Consider the following 17,557-nt stretch of genomic DNA (forward strand, 5'->3'; position numbering starts at 1 on the left):
AGCCCTTAACAGGCGACTCAATGCGGTTTACAGTGCAATTAAAACACAACAATACAACAACAGGATCGACGACGTTGATCCACAACAATTAACAATCAGACAGGACAAATCAACAAACAACATATATAACGCCTCAATTGAAATCAGATCCGTTCTCATAGTCGTTGTGCCGTTCCTATGTTCCATTTACCGTCTTCCTTAATTAATTACTGGTTATTTCACAGTGGCCTTTTGCCTCTGATAAGTCGCCATACAAACACCACTTCTTATAGATTGAGAAACCCATTGAACATAGCAAGCTTTTGACTTGGGCAGGATCTACACTGCTAAATAATCCAGTTTAACTGCATTGAACTGTATTCTATGAGTCTACACTGCCATATAATGCAGTTCAAGGCAGTTAAACTGTATTATATAGTAATGTATTATATAGTAATGAGACCTTGGAAAAAGTGTAGGGTGGGCGTTCTGATTGGCTACAATTTCTAGAATATCTCTGTGAGATATTCATTGAAAAAATATAAGAAATGTGCCGAATGATGTTTTTGCAGTTTAATAAACTTTTCCCATGTTTTTATGATAGAACCAATTAGGAAATGACATTTATAATCCAGGAACAATAAATCATGTTACACAGTGTAATCCTCATTAAGATAAAGGTAAAGGTTTCTCCTTGACATTAAGTGTAGTCATTTCTGACTCTGGGGGGTGGAGTTCATCTCCATTTCTAAGCTGAAGAACTGGTGTTGTCCGTAGACACCTCTAAGGTCACGTGGCCTGCATGACCCTATAGAGCGCAGTTACCTTCCTGCAGAAGCAGTACCTATTGATCTCACATTTGCATGTTTTCAAACTACTAGTTTGGCAGAAGCTAAGCCTAAGAGTGGGAGCTCACCCTGCTCCCCAGATTCAAACTGCCAATCTTTCTGTCAGCAAGTTCAGCAGCTCAGTGGTTTAACCTGGTGCACCACCATGTAGCATACTTTATAAAGGAAAATCAGTGGAAATAACAATCGGAGGGAAAATGGCAGCGCTACTGGTTATTACTGCCATCAGTGTTGGAACACACAGACTGTGTTACATTCATTCATGAGATGAGAAATGTGCACTGAAGGAGTCAAGAAGAAAATTGTCTTTCTTAGGTTGCAGCTTCTCTCAATTCCTTTTTATAGCTTCTCTTTCACTTTGTGAACTTTGTGGCTCTAGACAGTGACAGCTATGTCAATTTCTGTATACAGATAATGCGACTAGTTGCATTCGTAGGAACAGGAGTCACCCTATTACCATGTAGAACAAAAACTGCATGTATGTTCTTGCCTGTTAACAATTCTATGCATTCCCACTGGAAAATTATCAGGTGATGAATAAAGTCTGCAACAATTCTTTTTCTTTAGGCTGCGCTAGGAATGATGCAGATGGTTGAAGACACCCTCATTGAGCATGCTCACACAAAACCCCTGCTTCCCAGTCAGCTAGTACGATACAGAGAAGTGCAGCTGCCTGACAGTAAGTTGTCCTTCTAGATGTAAGCTCATTTAAAAGTGAGATTCACACTGCATGGAACTTGAAAAAACTGAGGACAAATATCCTTTCAATCACCTCTAATTTTAAAAACTGGCATGGTTTCGGTGGTAAACTAAAGAAGTCTTCAGAATCAATTGGTTTGCAAAATTAACACACATCTTTTTGTAGCATTAGATGGGGGAAAAACCCTGCCTCGTTGAATACAATGTAGAATAATAATGCAAATGAAATGTTTAATTCTCAGTACTTGACATTCAAATACATGTTCAGAATTTATTCACAGTTTTGCAGTGTGGGATAGTAAAACCAATAGAAAATTTTTGAGTTACAGATTGAGTTACAGATTGCTTTGGGAATATTTACTAATGTACACAATGGAAGCACTATTTACCCAAACCCTCTTTGGCATTGTTTCAGGACACATACATATTTGATGTACTGATATAGTTGAAAGGCAACATCTTTTGCTTATGGAAAAGTCACATTGCTAGAAATATAGTGCCTCACTTGGCCCCTCATCCATGACTTGCACATGCTAGATATATGTAATGCTCAATACCAATATAGACGCTTTTCAGCTGTTTTGAGCTAAAAATTCTGAACATCTTTGACAGAACCTGTAGCCAATGTTTTTGCCAGCTGGAGCTTCTTGTTGCTAACGTTCAAAACATCTGAAGAATTAAACTCTGAGAACCATTGCACCTAGAATGCATTGCTTCACCTTCAACTTATATTTTGTTTATTTTAAGGGCTGACTCCTTTGGCTCTCTTCCAGAATGACCTTTTGTATGTCTCCTATGTTTTTGTAGGAGGTTGGTTCGTCTATCAACAGAGGAATGAAGTTCATAATAATTGCGGCATAGAAATATATTATCAAACAGATATGCAAAGCACCTCAGAGAATATGTTTTTGGAACTTTTCTGTCAGATTATCTCAGAGCCTTGCTTCAATACCCTGCGGACTAAGGAGCAGCTAGGTGAGCATTTGGTTCTCTGTCTTTTTGTAATTCAGTATGCAGCCAACCTACTTTTGTGGGGTTTAGAGGGCGCAGGACCCCCACAAAAGTCAGAAAACTGAATATCTCTTAAGCCCTCCAAACACACACACAAAAGTACCTGTATTTATGGGGTGACTGTATACAGCTACATATGTGTTACCTGAGCCTTCTCTTGCTTAGGTAGGTAGGAAACAGATGACATGGCAATGTCATAGCAGGGAGAGTTGATAGTGTGAGAGTCTACTGGGCAAACAGATGACTACCACCAGCCCCTTCTCATTACCTTTGCCTATCTCCCACTGCCATTCTTCCCACTTCAACTTTCTCTTCCTCCTCTCTCCGACCCAACCTTCCCAGAAACCTGCCCACCACCTTTCATGCCTTCTCATGCTTCTTTGTCCCATTCTCTTGCCCTGCTCGCGCAAATGAATGTATGAAAGAATGCAAATATCTATCCTCTGTCCTCACTTCCCTTCACCCACCTGCCCACCCAAGTACATGAGGAAATGCAAATGCTCTTCTACCCTCATGTTCCTCATCTTGTCCCCTTCCCTACCAACCAAATGAAGGCAAAAGGGAATGCATGAAAACACCTTCCTCATGCCATCCCCTTCTCATCTGCCCAAGTGAGTAAGAGATTGCACACACACACACTTCTCATGCTCCCCAGTCCCCATCTTCATCCCTCTGCCTGCCCAAGTGAATAAATGAGGGAACGCACACATACATACCCTCCCTGCTCTCAGTCCCATCTCCTTCCCCTCGCACCCGGACAAGGACATGTGGGAGGGAATGCATGCACACCCCTCTCCTCTCATCACTTCCCTGTCCCATCCACTTCCCCCTACCTGAATGAATAAATACATGCACATATTATCTGAATGGTACTCCTTTCCCATCCCTTTATCCCTGTCTGAGTGAATGCATGCACCCACGCTCCCTCCTCATACTCCCTTTTCCCATCTTCTTCCCCTCCACCCAAGCAAGCAAATGTGTGAGGGAACATGCGTGCATACCATCCTTACTCGTGGTCCCTTGTTCCAACCCCTTACCAGCTGCCTGATCCAGTAGGTGAATGAACACATACCCATATCCTCCCTCCTCATACTCTCTCATCCCATATTCCCACCAAAGCATGTATGCACCTTCTCTCATCATACTATCTATCCCATTCCCACCTACATGTGAGGTAATGCACTCACGCACCCTTCCTCTTCATGCTTCTTTGTCCAATCCCCTTCCTCTCCTCCTGAGTGTGCACATTTTTTGTGTGTGTCGAGTGACTTGAGAAACTACAAGTTGATTCTGGTGTGAGAGAATTGGCCATCTGCAAGGACGTTACTCCTGGATGTTTTACCATCCTGTGAGAAGTTGGAACTAATAGATGGGAGCTCACCCTTCTCCCCAGATTCGAACCACCGACCTTTTGGTCAGCAGTCCTGCCGGCACAAAGATTTAACCCATTGTGCCACTATGCACATGAGGGAATATACCCCTCCTTGCACTTGAATCCCCTTTCCTCTCTTCCTGTGCAAGTGAATGCACAGGAAAACACACATGCAACGTTTCTCTTTATGCACTCGCCCATCTCGCCCCCTCCCTCCCTCCCTCTCTTCTCAGGTGAGTGCATGAGTGAAAGTATATGCACATATTCCCCCATATGTTTTCAATTCTGTTCCCTTCCACACCAGTCAAAGTAAGTGAGGGAATGCACGTGTACACCCTTCACAATCTTTTATTCCCCACCCCCTGCCTGCTTGAGCAAGCAAGGGAATTACACATGAACCCTCCATTCTCATACTTCCCTTTCTCCCACTCATCTGTGAGTAATTACGCACAGGAGCATGTACAGTATATGGCTGGTCACATCAGCACCACCAGTTTGCTTTCCTTCCAGTGATCAAAGATTTGAACGCTCACTAAGTTTGGTCTAACTGAATACAGCTCAAAATGGACATCAGTGTTATTAAAGTCTCAATTGGTAGACTTTTTATTTCAGTTGCTATAGGTACAATCGTATTTGTACCCGATGCTCTGATTCAGGATGACTAAAGAATAATGAGATACGTCGAGTGTGCCTAATTTTCCCATTGCAAATTGGCATTGTTGTTTGGATTCCTTTGATGCTTCATACTATGTAATTTGGACACACATCTTATATAATGTTTTGAATACTTAGAGTTATGCAGTTGAAGAGCTTGAAGTCCCTGTTTTTCACATTAAATTGGATAAAAATAGCAGCCTCTCTAGCAGGATGGGGTTATATTCCTTTGTGTGAATGGTTTAAAAACAAATAAGCCAAGAAGTCAAATAGGTTGCTGAGAGTTTTCTGGGCTGTATGGCCATGTTCCAGAAGCATTCTCTTCTGATGTTTTTACCACATCTATGGCAGGTATCCTCAGAGGTAGTGAGGTCTGTTGGAAACTAGGCAAGTGAGGTGTATATATCACTGGAATGTCCAGGATGGGAGAAAGAGCTCTTGTCTGTTGGAGGCAAGTATGAATGTTGCAAATGGCCACTTTGATTAGTATTGAATGGCCTTGCAGTTTCAAGTCCTTTCTCCCACCCTGGACATTCCACAGATATATAATCCTCATTTGCCTAGTTTCCAGCAGACCTCACAACCTCTGAAGATTCCTGCCATAGATGTGGGTGAAACGTCAGGAGAGAATGCTTCTGGAACATGGCCATACTGTGGATTCCCATTACTTATTTAAAACTTCCTGTACAATAAAAAAAATGATTAAAATGTGTTATTGAAGGCATTCATGGCCTGAATCACTGAGTTGCTGTAAGTTTCTGGGCTATATGGCTATGTTCAGAAGCATGGTCTCCTGATGTTTCACCCACATCTATGGCAGGCATCCTCAGAAGTTGTGAGGTCTGTTAGAAACTAGGCAAGTGAGGTGTATATATCTGTGGAATGTCCAGGGTGGAAGAAAGAACTCTTGTCTGCTTGGGGCAAGTGTGAATGTTGCCATTGGCAATCTTGATTAGCATTTAATGCCTTTTAGCTTCAAAGCCTAGCTGGTTGCTGCCTGGGGGATCCTTTGTTTGGAGGTGTTAGCTGACTCTGATTAATTCTTGTCTGAAATTTCCCTGATTTTTGAGTGTTGCTCTTTATTTACTGTCCTGATTTTAGAGTTTTTAAATACTAGTAGTCAGATTTTGTTTATTTTCATGGTTTCCTCCTTTCTGTTGAAATTGTCAACTTCTTGTGGATTTCAGTGGCTTCTCTGTATAGCCTAATATGGTGGTTGTTAGAGTGGTCCAGCATTTCTGTGTTGTCAAATAATGTGCTGTGTCCGGATTGGTTCATCAAGTGCTCTGCTGTGGCTGACGTCTCAGATTGAATTAGTCTGCAGCGCCTTTCATGTTCCTTGATTCCTGTTTGGGCAATGCTGTGTTTGGTGGTCCCTATGTAGACTTGTCCATAACTGCATGGTATATGATCTCCAGATTTAAAATATTAAAGGGGAAATGTAACTATCATAGCAGATGAGTCTAAATGACCTTACCCACACGCCACTCTTAAGTATGTCATAGTGATGGGCCTTTATGTATCTTTCTATCTACCAAGCTCTACTCTCCTCAGGACAAATGGGGACCTTGCATTGCTCCTAAAACTTTCAGCAGACAGTGTGTGCGGGTAGAACTGTACTAGCCATTAAGGGGTTAATGATCATGTTAGAACTTAATATGAATTTACACAGTAATAAAACACGTTCTTTCTTCCTTTTCTTGAAAGCAGAAGCTTTTGATGACAGATAAGATGTGAATAGATTGAATTTGCTTATTTTTTTTCCAAGGGTACATTGTGTTCAGTGGTCCACGAAGAGCTAATGGTATCCAAGGACTGCGATTTATCATCCAGTCAGAAAAGCCTCCACACTATTTGGAGAGCAGGGTTGAAGCATTCTTAAAAACCATGGAGAAGTGTGTAGAAGAGATGTCAGAAGAAGCATTTCAAAAGCATATCCAGGCTTTAGCAATTCGTCGCCTTGACAAACCAAAGAAACTGTCTGCCGAGTGTGCAAAATACTGGGGAGAAATAATTTCTCAGCAATATAACTTTGACAGAGGTAAGGAGATGACTCAGCTCCACTGTGACTAGAATAGTAAATTTCCAGACAGAAGTCACAATCAGACACATCTAAAATGGCTATGATGAATAATAAAATAATACTAAATTTCACATCCAAATCTTGAAGAATTTTTGTTTTTAGACTACAGCCGAGATATTCTAAGAGGTATAATCCAAAAAGACGTTTCTTCCAAAGTCTGGAAGTTTGGCATGTATTTTTAGTACACTTTTTTTAATGTAACAAAATTTGAAAAAAAAATCTGATCCTCGCTTGAAAGTATTATTTCCTGTTTAATTGTGCATTAGTGACTTTGAAAGCAGTTTTTATACTCCAAAAACTTGGTTTTTGTGGCTGCCAGAAACTATGTTGAAGTGGTTGGGAGTCTATGAGATATCTATTGAAAAACCATAGCAAAATGTGCTGCAGGATGTCCCACAAAAACAAAGTTTTTGCAGTTTAATAAACTTTTCCCATGCTTTTATGATACAACCAATTAGGAAATGGCATTTATAACCCAGGAACAAAAATTGTGTTACCTAGTGTTATCTGGTGCTATACAGAGAGGCAACGTGGTTAGTGGTTGTGTTGGAGTAGAACACAGAGACCCAGGGTTCAAATCCTTGCTTGGCCAGGGAAACCAGGTGGAAAGCCTTGAGCAAGTCACACTCTGACAAGAACCTGTCCTTTACCTTGGGACTGCCATAAAGCAAATGACTTGAAGGCATAAAGTAACAAATATAATACAGTACCTTATAGTTTTGAAAGAGATAATTGTTCAGTTCAGATATATCCCAGGGCTGCTTTATCTCTTTCTTTCCACAGGCTGTGAAAAAGAGGCTTGATGGAAATTTAGCACTACTAATCCCTTAGCCATGTTTAAGGACTGGGTCCAAGAAATACATTTATCATTCAGGATAACAGTATTTGCAATGGCAAACATGTGTTGAGATTTTACAGCCTTTTAAGAATATGGAAGCAAAACATAACTGTATGAATTTCTCACCATTGTTGTCCAGATAACATTGAAGTGGCATTTCTCAAAACTCTTACAAAGGATAACATAATGCACTTTTATAAGGTAAGTTGATCACAGTATTTTCAATTAATTTATTGAGAAATATCTGGAGCTGTTTTGTATGAAAGTTAAGATAAATTACGTTATAATATATGTAACAAAACATATCAATTTGGTAAAGTCTGTGATTATTTAAGCTCGATTTTTGGATGCTCCTACCAAGTTCCCTCAGCTGTTCCTCATAGGGCTTGGTTTCCAAACTATTGATCATTTTGATCCCCCTCCTTTGGACATGTTCTAGCCTGTCAATATCCTTCTTGAATTATGGTACCTAGAACTGAACACAGTATTCCATATGGACTATGACTTCCCTTGATCTCAACATTATTCCCAAATTGATGCAGCCTAGAATCGCATTGACTTTTTTTTAGCTGCCACATCACACTGTTGACTCATGTTCAGTTTTTGGTCAACTAACTTTTGTATTGCATCTTAAAAATTTGCCTAGTGTGAAGTGTTACCTGCCTTGAGTCCCCAAGGGGAGAAAGGCGGGGTATAAATAAAACAATAAATAAAAATAGATATTGAGACCCTTTTCATATGTACTATTTTCAGCCAGGTGTCACCCATCTTATACCTTTGCATTTCATTTTTATTGCCAAAGTGTAGTACCATATAGGCTGTGTTTTTTATTTAATTTTAGTTGTTAAGTTATAATTTGTCTTTATATGTTGGGTTGCCAAATTTCATTACTATGGATATATTGTTGTTGTGTTTGGGCATTGAATGTTTGCCTTTTATGTTTGGAATCTGCCCTGAGTCCCTCCGAGGAGATAAGGTGGAATATGAATAAAATATTATTATTATTATTATTATTATTATTATTATTATTATTATTACTAGCCGTCCCCTGCCACACGTTGCTGTGGCCCACATGGGGGTTCTGTGTGGGAGGTTTGGCCCAATTCTATCGTTGGTAGGGTTCCGAATACTCTGTGATTGTAGGTGAACTATAAATCCCAGCAACTGCAACTTCCGAATGTCAAGATTCTATTTTCCCCAAACTCTACCAGTGTTCACATTTGGACATATTGAGTATTCGTGTAGAGTTTGGTCCAGATCCATCATTGTTTGAGTGCACAGTAATATCTGGATGTAGGTGAACTACAACTCCAAAACCAAACCTACCAAACCCTTCCAGTATTTTCTGTTGGTCATGGGAGTTTTGTGTGCCAAGTTTGGTTCAATTCCATCGTTGGTGGGTTCATAATGCTCTTTGATTGTAGGTGAACTATAAATCCCAGCAACTCCCATCACTACAAATAAGATATGTGCAACGTTCATAGGAATTCATTCATGGTTTTTTTTTTCAAATTATAATCCGGCCCTCCAACAGTTTGAGAGACTGTGACCTGGCCCTCTCTTTAAAAAGTTTGAGGACCCCTGCTCTAAATGGCTTTGATGCTTGAAGGGGAGCATCTCTCCTTGTATATTCCTTTCCTTTTCTGAGTCACACCAGTAGGGAGGAGACTGCATTGTGGCAGGACATGGGAGAAGGCCTTCTCTGGCTCCCTGGTTATGGAATTCTTCATGGAGGACTTTTCTTCACCAGTGTTAATGTTATTCTGGTGCCAACTCAAAAGCCTATCCGATTTGTACATATGCTGTGGTTGGCCTTATTTTAAATTAACCATTTTTAAGTGATAAAACAATTCCATATATTTTTAGTCTTATAAAAGTATTGTTATCGTTATTTTTATATATATTTTCTACACTGTCCTGTGATTCTCAGTTATAGTATGGAATATAAATACTGACATAAATAAATGGTCTCTTGAAATAATTGGCCATGTTCTTTTTCCTGCAGGATTTGTTGGCAATAGATGCTCCAAGAAGGCACAAAGTATCTGTACATGTATTAGCAAGGGAGATGGATTCGTGTAAGTATTTACTGCAGTTATTTTCTTTCCAGAAATCTCTGTTCAGTTCTTCCCAGAAGAGCTGTTTAGAATGTAGAGCAAGCATAGTCCCACAAAACTAAATTCTGGAAGGATTTTTATGACCTCTAGTGGATGGGTAGAAGCATATTTACGCATAGAAGCCCAGGAGGGTCATTAATGTTTGGAAAAGATTTGCAGATTTCAAAACAATGAAGAAAAAAACCTTTAGTTCTTTACATTGAATAGTCCATGCAGAATATGTGGGTGTGCTACTGGAATATTTTAACGGAGATTTAGATGTGGCTGTTGTTATTATTGAATAGGTCCTGTTGTGGGAGAATTTCCATGCCAAAACGATGTAAACCTGGCACCAGCACCAGCACTGCCACAGGTAAAAAGAATTCGTTTTTCATAATCATTCATAAAAGTGTCTAAGATATTGTTCAACATGGTTATGAGCATGCTAAGCCTGAGCTTGCGCTTGCTTAAAAGTAAATACACCTATGTTAGAATGAGTAAATGCATGGAGGGTCCAGACAAGTAAGATTGCATGTGAAGGGCCACAAGTGCTTAGGAGAGACAAATGTACAATTTAGCAATAGCAGTACAAGCAAATGTTGCCTTGCCCCGCACTCTTTCTGTTTCTGCTCCATCTCTATCTCTGTTCTTCCCTCTAGTCTGTAACCCCAGTGCCTAACTTCCAGTGGTTCATTTGCACAAGGCACTGATTTGAATTTTCATGATTTTAACTGTTGTTTTAACATCTTTTAATTGTTTGGATTTTAATGTATTTGGTTATCTTCGGATTGATATGTGTTGGCATCGAATCGTTGCCTGTTCTAAGGCCGCCCTGAGTCCCTTAACTGGTGAGAAGGGCAGGATACAAATGTGGAAAATAAATAAATAATAATAATGAATTGATGATGACTTAACCATGGAGACTGCCAGTGCCACAGTGACAAAGAGGGGTTTTGAGCCACTTTATAGACCTCTCTTGAGTGAGCCATTTGTGGCCTTTCTGAAAGCTGTGCTGGATGTCTTGCTATTGTGTTATTACCGTGGCAGGAAAAGAAAACATGTCATGATTCCCCTGGAGAGTATGCTTCCAGCTTTCTTCAGAAAGGAAAATGGCTAGGAGAGTTCTTCAGGGTTACTAACGGACCACAGCCACTAAATGCCTTACTCAGACACCTCCTCCAGAGTAAGGCACTGTGGTCAAACAGGCACAGGCCTTGTTTATATTTTAATCTATTTAAATAAAAATGTAATGCTTGTTTGTGGGATTAACATAACTCACAAACCACTGGATGAATTGACACCACATTTTGACACAATACACCTATCAGACCAACGAGGGACCATCATTCAGAAAAGCACTGAAAAACACAGCAGAAGAGACTTAAAAAGCCCCAAAAAGCCCCAAAAAATACATTACAACGCATGTGCAAAACCATATATATACACAAACACACACATATATACATATATACACACACAAAACGCATATACACAGACTGGGCCACAGCAACACGTGGTCGGGGGGTGGCTAGTTAGTTTATATTTGAGCCACTGAAAGCGATATGTGGAATGACCCAAGCACTCCTGGAAAACCAGATTCCCATGAAGGAGGGAAAACTACCCTCTGTATTTGCAGACATAGGGGTTGTGCTTCTAGATGTGTTTTATAGAGTTCAGTGTTCACGTCTCAACCTGAAAGTTTGCATAGACCACAACAGTGGGAAATACCTTGCTTCTGGGACTTGATGTTGTCGCACTTTTGCTTTATTTGGGCTGGTTTGCCACTATAACCAATCTTCAGATGGTCTTGAAATAATTAACTATAATGTAAATGCTATTTTCTGGCGATATTTCCAAACATTGAATCTCAGTATAATTAGACTGATGTCATTGTCTTTTAAACTCCAGCATTTGTCATAGAAACCATTATGACCCATGTATCACCTAATGGCAGATTTTGTCAAAAAGCTGAAACGTTGCTTGTTTCTTAGCAGAGAACTGCTGAGCTGCCATACACCCTTCTAAATACTTGGTGGCTTGATGCAAATTTATCCTGAGTTAGTATTATCTCCTTGTGTACCATTTGGGAATTATTTAACCTTGCGCATTTCATTATACCTTGAAGTAGTTTATTGTAGCTTTTCTGAAACAGAGCTGTTTCTGTAACCTGTTGCAAACTCAGCTTTGTAATGTGTCGTCTTTGTTCATCACAGGAACATTGGCTTTAAAGTAGGGCTGTGTCTGAAGAAAAGGCCTACAGATATTATTGGATTTTTAAATCATTTTATGTATATGCGGCCTGGCCTTTGTCTTTCTGTCATTATGTTCCTATGTTTTGTGTATATTGTTTTATATGCTTTGATGTTTTATATTTTAATGTTATGTTGTTTATTTTATTGCAATTTGTATTGTTATATTGTAATTCTTGTTTGGGCTTGGCCCCATGTAAGCCACACTGAGTCCCCTTTGGGGAGATGGTGGCGGGGTATAAATAAAGTTGTTTATTATTATTATTATTATTATTATTATTATTATTATTATTGCCACTCCCAGGATCCTCCACTCTTAGGATTGCTGGAAGTTGCAATCCAACGATGGCTAGAGAGCCTCCCTTTGATGAGTCCTGCTTTAAATCTTGTTTAGTGTAGATTCACAGCCCACATCTTGATTCTCCAAATTTAGGCTGTGGTCGTTTTTCATTTGGTTTTAAAAACGAGTGTGCCACTATGGATATTTATGCGTGTGCTGCATTCTCAATGTATCTTTCTTGAAATGCTTATTTGCAGCCAGACGTGATTCAGAACATGACGGAGTTCAAGCGCAGTCTACCCCTCTTCCCTCTGGTGAAACCTCATATCAATTTCATGGCTGCAAAACTGTGAAGACATGCTGAGCGAAGAACTGGAAGTGGATCATTCTTGTGTGACTGCAGTGGGTTTTCATAATGAGCAAGCTTCTTAAATTGTTATTTGGACAAACTGTCCCAATATGAGGGTCCCTGATTCCTTCTAAGTTCATTCAGCATCAATGGTGTGATAAGGATCCAGCAAATTAGGCAAATAGGCCGTAGTCATATGTCATGTTTATTGTAGAGCCTCTCTTGGAGACCCAAATCAAGTGGTATATTCAAAGGTCTGTGTAGGTATGGTATATTTAACAATAGTGTGGCCCTTCAACAATTTTGTTTGCAAAATGGAATATGAAGAAGCGTTCTGGACAGACTGGTTTTACTTTAAAGGCTCTTCCTTTTCCTACAAGTGGTCATTAATCTTAAACATTTGGGGAGTTTATTTTATTGGATGTGGAGAAACAAAACATTATTAAAAGACACATAGTAATATTTTTTAAAGAGAGAGCATGGAATGGAATTTTTATTTTAAAAAGAAATGATCCTCAGAGGCAGCCAAGTCCTTTGGTTCTGCATAAAAATCTGATGAAATTAGTAAAATGCCAACAGATGTCTTCAATATAAGAGGAGTTGCTAGGATATACTTTTAATCTTTATACACAATTGGGGATGTTTTATATTCAGACTAGTAAAATGCTGGAAACACTTGGGTAGCCATCTTTTTTCTTACTAAGAGTTATCTTCTGTTAAAGCCCTTGCATTTTCTCAGGGTTACTCAAATAATCACAGATAATATTTCTTTTTATTTACATAAATGAATTGATTTTCTTCCAGTTGTTTGTTTACTGATTTAGATCCCTTTAGGGCCGCCCTCACTTTGTTTCGAATTAGCAACCAGCCAAAATGTGGCAGTGGATTTTAAGAGATATTTAAACTGTGGACATGAGACATACTTCCAAGCTGGTAGATACAACTGAGATCTTAGCATTTGTCACCAAAACACAGCTACGCCTGGATCCCCAGAGCTGCATTATTTGAATGTCCGGTGCTGGTTGTACTTCTTACAACATCAAAATATTGGTTCCATTAAGCATTATGAACCATAATCCTCATCTACCATTCTTTTCTTATCTTGATTAAAGTTTTCAAGGTATACAGACATGTCTTTCAGCCTTCAGTAATAATAATAATATACTTTATTTATATTCCGCTCTATCCCCCCGAGGAGACTCAGAGGGAATTACAGGTACATATATGACAAACATTCAATGCCGTTATTCAATTGACAGGGACAGATAGTACATAAATGGAGGCAAGGCTTCCCTCTTTTCATCTCCGGGATTCGGCTGTGCTCGAGTCAGCCATGTTGTTTCATTTTCCATGGGAAGGAGCATGTCATCCATGGACTCCTTTCCTGGTCGGTTTTTTGCTGGCATGTTTTTCAGGGTACCTTTTACCTCCCCGCCAAAGCAGTACCTTTTTATCTACTGACATTGTTTTCAAATTTCTAGGTGAGCAGAAGCTGGACTAATGGCAAGAGCTCACCCCGACCCGGGCTTGAACTGCCAACCTTCCGGTGGGCAGGTGGTTTATACTGCTGTGCTAGACCAGCCCTACGTGTGCTAGCCCGGTAGTACTGAAAGTGAGGAAGACAATGTACAGCTACATTGTTAGATCATGTCAGCAGTTACATATTATAGTCATGATACAACATGAAATTGAACCTTAAAATCTTTCAAACACTGGTTTGATGCTTTGTCGTTGTCATCTTCTGGAACTTCATGTATCCGAAATGCCAGTCATAGCACAAAATGGCGGCCAATTCGGGATACAAAACAACAGACGTAACGGCAATGGTTTTCTTGGAATACAGCACAACTAAAGAAGCTTTGTATTCAAAATTTTAAAAATGAAAATGATAACATAGGTTTCAATCTTTTTTTAGTCTTCAGTCTATACTGAATGGTCGCTATGACACTAAAAGCACATAGAGAATGATCAGGTGCTGATGAATTCATCAAAATGATTTGGAGGAGAAAATGCACTTGCATTTACTGATGTATTTTTTTCAGATATTTACTCTCCTTGAGTTCATTACATAGGTTCAAAGGTCTGGACATTCAGGACAGGGGGGTCCATCAGGAAAAGTCTTAAAAACATGATGGATTTCTAGACCCAGCTTGCCTTTCTAAGAGAAATTGTGCCTCTTTAGAAATCTGACCTGTGTAGTACTTCCTGTATTCAACGCATTGATTACCTCCTATGTCAGATCTGGCTGTATTATGGTGATTTTGGCTGTGCCACCCACTCATCTCATCATACATTAATTGCCTTGTTAATTGACAGAAGAAGAATGTCAACTTCCTGAAAACAGAGATGTTATGCCCAAGTAGGAAATAAACAGCCACTCTTAGGACACAGACTTGACCTGGTATATCTTGTAGTAAGTGTTACAACACTGCTTGATTTCACCCTGTTAAGTTTGAAAACCTCTCCCAGCTCTTATGGCAAGAAGAGGGCGATTGGAAGACAGAACTAGGCCAAGATTTCTCCAGGGTTTGTCTGTGTGTGTGTGCTGCTGAAGGTCAGCCTTTCATGCCTTTCAGTTCAGTATTCATTATAGCTGTCTTCATGGTAAAGAGGTTATCTGACGGGTAACAGGTTTTTTTCAGCATATGGGGAAAAAACAATCTGACAGCATGCTGAGCAATCGATGGACGTCTTCACCAATTGACAAGTGGCATAATGTATTGAAATTGCCACGCACACCATGGATTTGTACTCTGAATTTGGATGCTATCATATGATTATGCTGCGATGTTTAAATAAACATGTAGTTTTATTTATGGAACGCAAGCTTTGGCAGGCGAATTGGGGATTAATCATGCAAGTATTGTTCACATGTCAAATCAAAGGATTGGTGCTGAGGAGGGAATCTGCTGGAAAATTATATCGCAAAGGCAGGGAGAGTAATACAGGAGCGGTGCTTAGAGACTGTTGATAGGAAGACTGGACCAAGGAAGTTTTGATTCATCTCTCAGAGGACAATTTGTCACAAATAGATTCAGTCATTTTTTAGGGGCGGTGTGAGAATCAGTGACCTTCCAGAAGGAATAGTTTGGACTCTAGCTGCTGACACCCATGTTCTTCATTCTATCCTCCTGACCAAAAGTCAGGATTGATGGGAATGATATCCTAGTGATTTCTGGAGGTCTGTCGGTTCCTCACCCCTGTTTAGGAGAGCATTCAAAGTTGTGATGCTGTCAGCTTTCGTGAAAACATTTTTTTGCGGAGAGAATGTGTTGGTTTTTTCCTCTAGTAGAAATTTGGGTATTGATAATGGCAGTTGTATTCCCAAAAAATGACTATAGAATTATTCCGGATCTTTGATTGGAGGATCAGAATAAATTCATTAGAAAACATGCTGTTTTACAAGCTGTTAGTAAAAACCAGTCACCATTTCTTTACTTATGGAATCCTATCAGAGTTAACTTTACAGTTGTATTCTCTTTCTCCGAAATGTTCAACAGATTTTTGTGTGTCTCCTTGTTTGGTTCACAGTAACTTTTGTAGCTGTTTTTAATGAGAGAACTGGAATGCACATTTCAAAATGATGTATTTTGAGATTTGACGTTTCAGTAAATACGGTGGCCAAGAACTATGAGCAACTGATAATAGCAATTCAGTTTGTGAAATAAAAGATAATTCTTAATTTATTCAAGTAACTCAACACTGAGTTTATATTATAACTTGCACAATCATATCAGATGATTCCAGCGCAAGAGAAAACCTTTTATATTTACATAACAGGTCACTTGGTTTTCAGTTAGACTGGCAGGCTTCCGAAGTGATTTTTCAATTTGCGGAAAATAAATGTTTGCCAGCCTAATATTAAATATTGGTGCTAGGATTATAAGATAACACAGGCAATGCTTCCTTCTTTGTGACACCACATTCGCATAGTATGCACCGAATATTCATACTTGTTATTACCTTTCAAGGAATGTGGAACCTGGGCCCCAGAGATGGCCGTTCAGACAAGCAAAGAAAGCCCTCTGGATGCACACAATGTTGGCACCTTTGGTGCCAAATAGGATGCCACTCTGAAAGGCGGGATAGCTTTTTGGGAAGGACTAGAATGGTGGTTCTCCACTTGTGGGTTCCCAAGTGTTTTGGCCTACAATTCCCATAAATCCCAGCCAGTTTACCAGCTGTTAGGATTTCTGGGAGTTGAAGGCCAAAACATCTGGGGACCCACAGGTTGAGAACCACTGGACTAGGAGGAGGAGCACTGAAGAGGTCCCAATATGCCAACATCATTTTCCCTGTGATCTTCTTTCCTCGTTCATTTTTTTGCCTGTATTCCATACATTAATGGAGTACCCATGATAAACCACCAATAATACGATAAGCCTTATTTAAAAAATACCATGAATTCAGCGTGTCCATGTGCTAGGAACACAATGTGTCTATTAGCAATATTCAGTTTCTTTTTTTAAAAGTGTTCTCCAGCATTTTATAGTTTGAGTTTGGTAGAACAATGCAGTTTGATAACTCAGGCATATCAGTGGATTCTCTCCAGTAGATCCAAAGCTGCAGTGTCAACAAGCAATAATAGACTACCTAGAGTACACTGTAATTCCATTTTAGTGCTCGTTAACAACATTTGTGTAACCAACCATCAATTATGACTAGATTACTGTAATTTTTGCAAGTGCTATTTTGAGCAGTTGATGTGGAATTGGGTGCATGTTGACATAGTATGGCGGAGTGTTTGTCATACTCTTGACAATAAACAATCTGAATACAACCTTTGGAGTCTTTCCCATTGATTTGAGTTTTGCCGTGTTAATAGTCATGACTGCCAGGCTCTGGGTGTCTATAGAAAAGGGTTATTTTAAATGATGCTGCTGACACATTTAACATGTCCATGGATTCCAGGGGGCTGAATTGTCCTTACAGGAAATATAGGAAGACCTTGAACAAAATTTAAAAGATTTTACATTAAAAGAAATAAGAAGAAAAGGGGGGGGGGGGGAATGGTGCATCATGTTCAAAGCAAAATACTTTTTTCAAAAGCAAGGCACAAAAGTTTTAGGAAAGTAAATAAATGATTTTAGAAGACCAAC

General features: G+C 39.5%; 1 protein-coding gene across 4 annotated transcripts in view; it reads left to right on the top strand.

Annotated features, from left to right (window-relative positions):
• Nucleotides 1–17,238, top strand: part of IDE (insulin degrading enzyme) — an 85,082-nt gene extending 67,844 nt beyond the window's left edge. For all 4 annotated transcript variants that reach the window (XM_067465743.1, XM_060768710.2, XM_060768708.2 and 1 more), the window contains exons 19-25: nt 1,395–1,506; nt 2,334–2,501; nt 6,332–6,604; nt 7,624–7,685; nt 9,490–9,562; nt 9,886–9,953; nt 12,367–17,238. In XM_067465743.1, the coding sequence (XP_067321844.1) occupies nt 1,395–1,506; nt 2,334–2,501; nt 6,332–6,604; nt 7,624–7,685; nt 9,490–9,562; nt 9,886–9,953; nt 12,367–12,462 (852 nt within the window). In that variant the 3' untranslated portion in view covers nt 12,463–17,238. The remainder of the gene's footprint in view (nt 1–1,394; nt 1,507–2,333; nt 2,502–6,331; nt 6,605–7,623; nt 7,686–9,489; nt 9,563–9,885; nt 9,954–12,366) is intronic.
• Nucleotides 17,239–17,557: the final 319 nt, after the last annotated feature.

The sequence above is a fragment of the Anolis sagrei genome, chromosome 3, assembly GCF_037176765.1.
Source record: "Anolis sagrei isolate rAnoSag1 chromosome 3, rAnoSag1.mat, whole genome shotgun sequence".
NCBI classification, from domain to species: Eukaryota; Metazoa; Chordata; class Lepidosauria; order Squamata; family Dactyloidae; genus Anolis; species Anolis sagrei.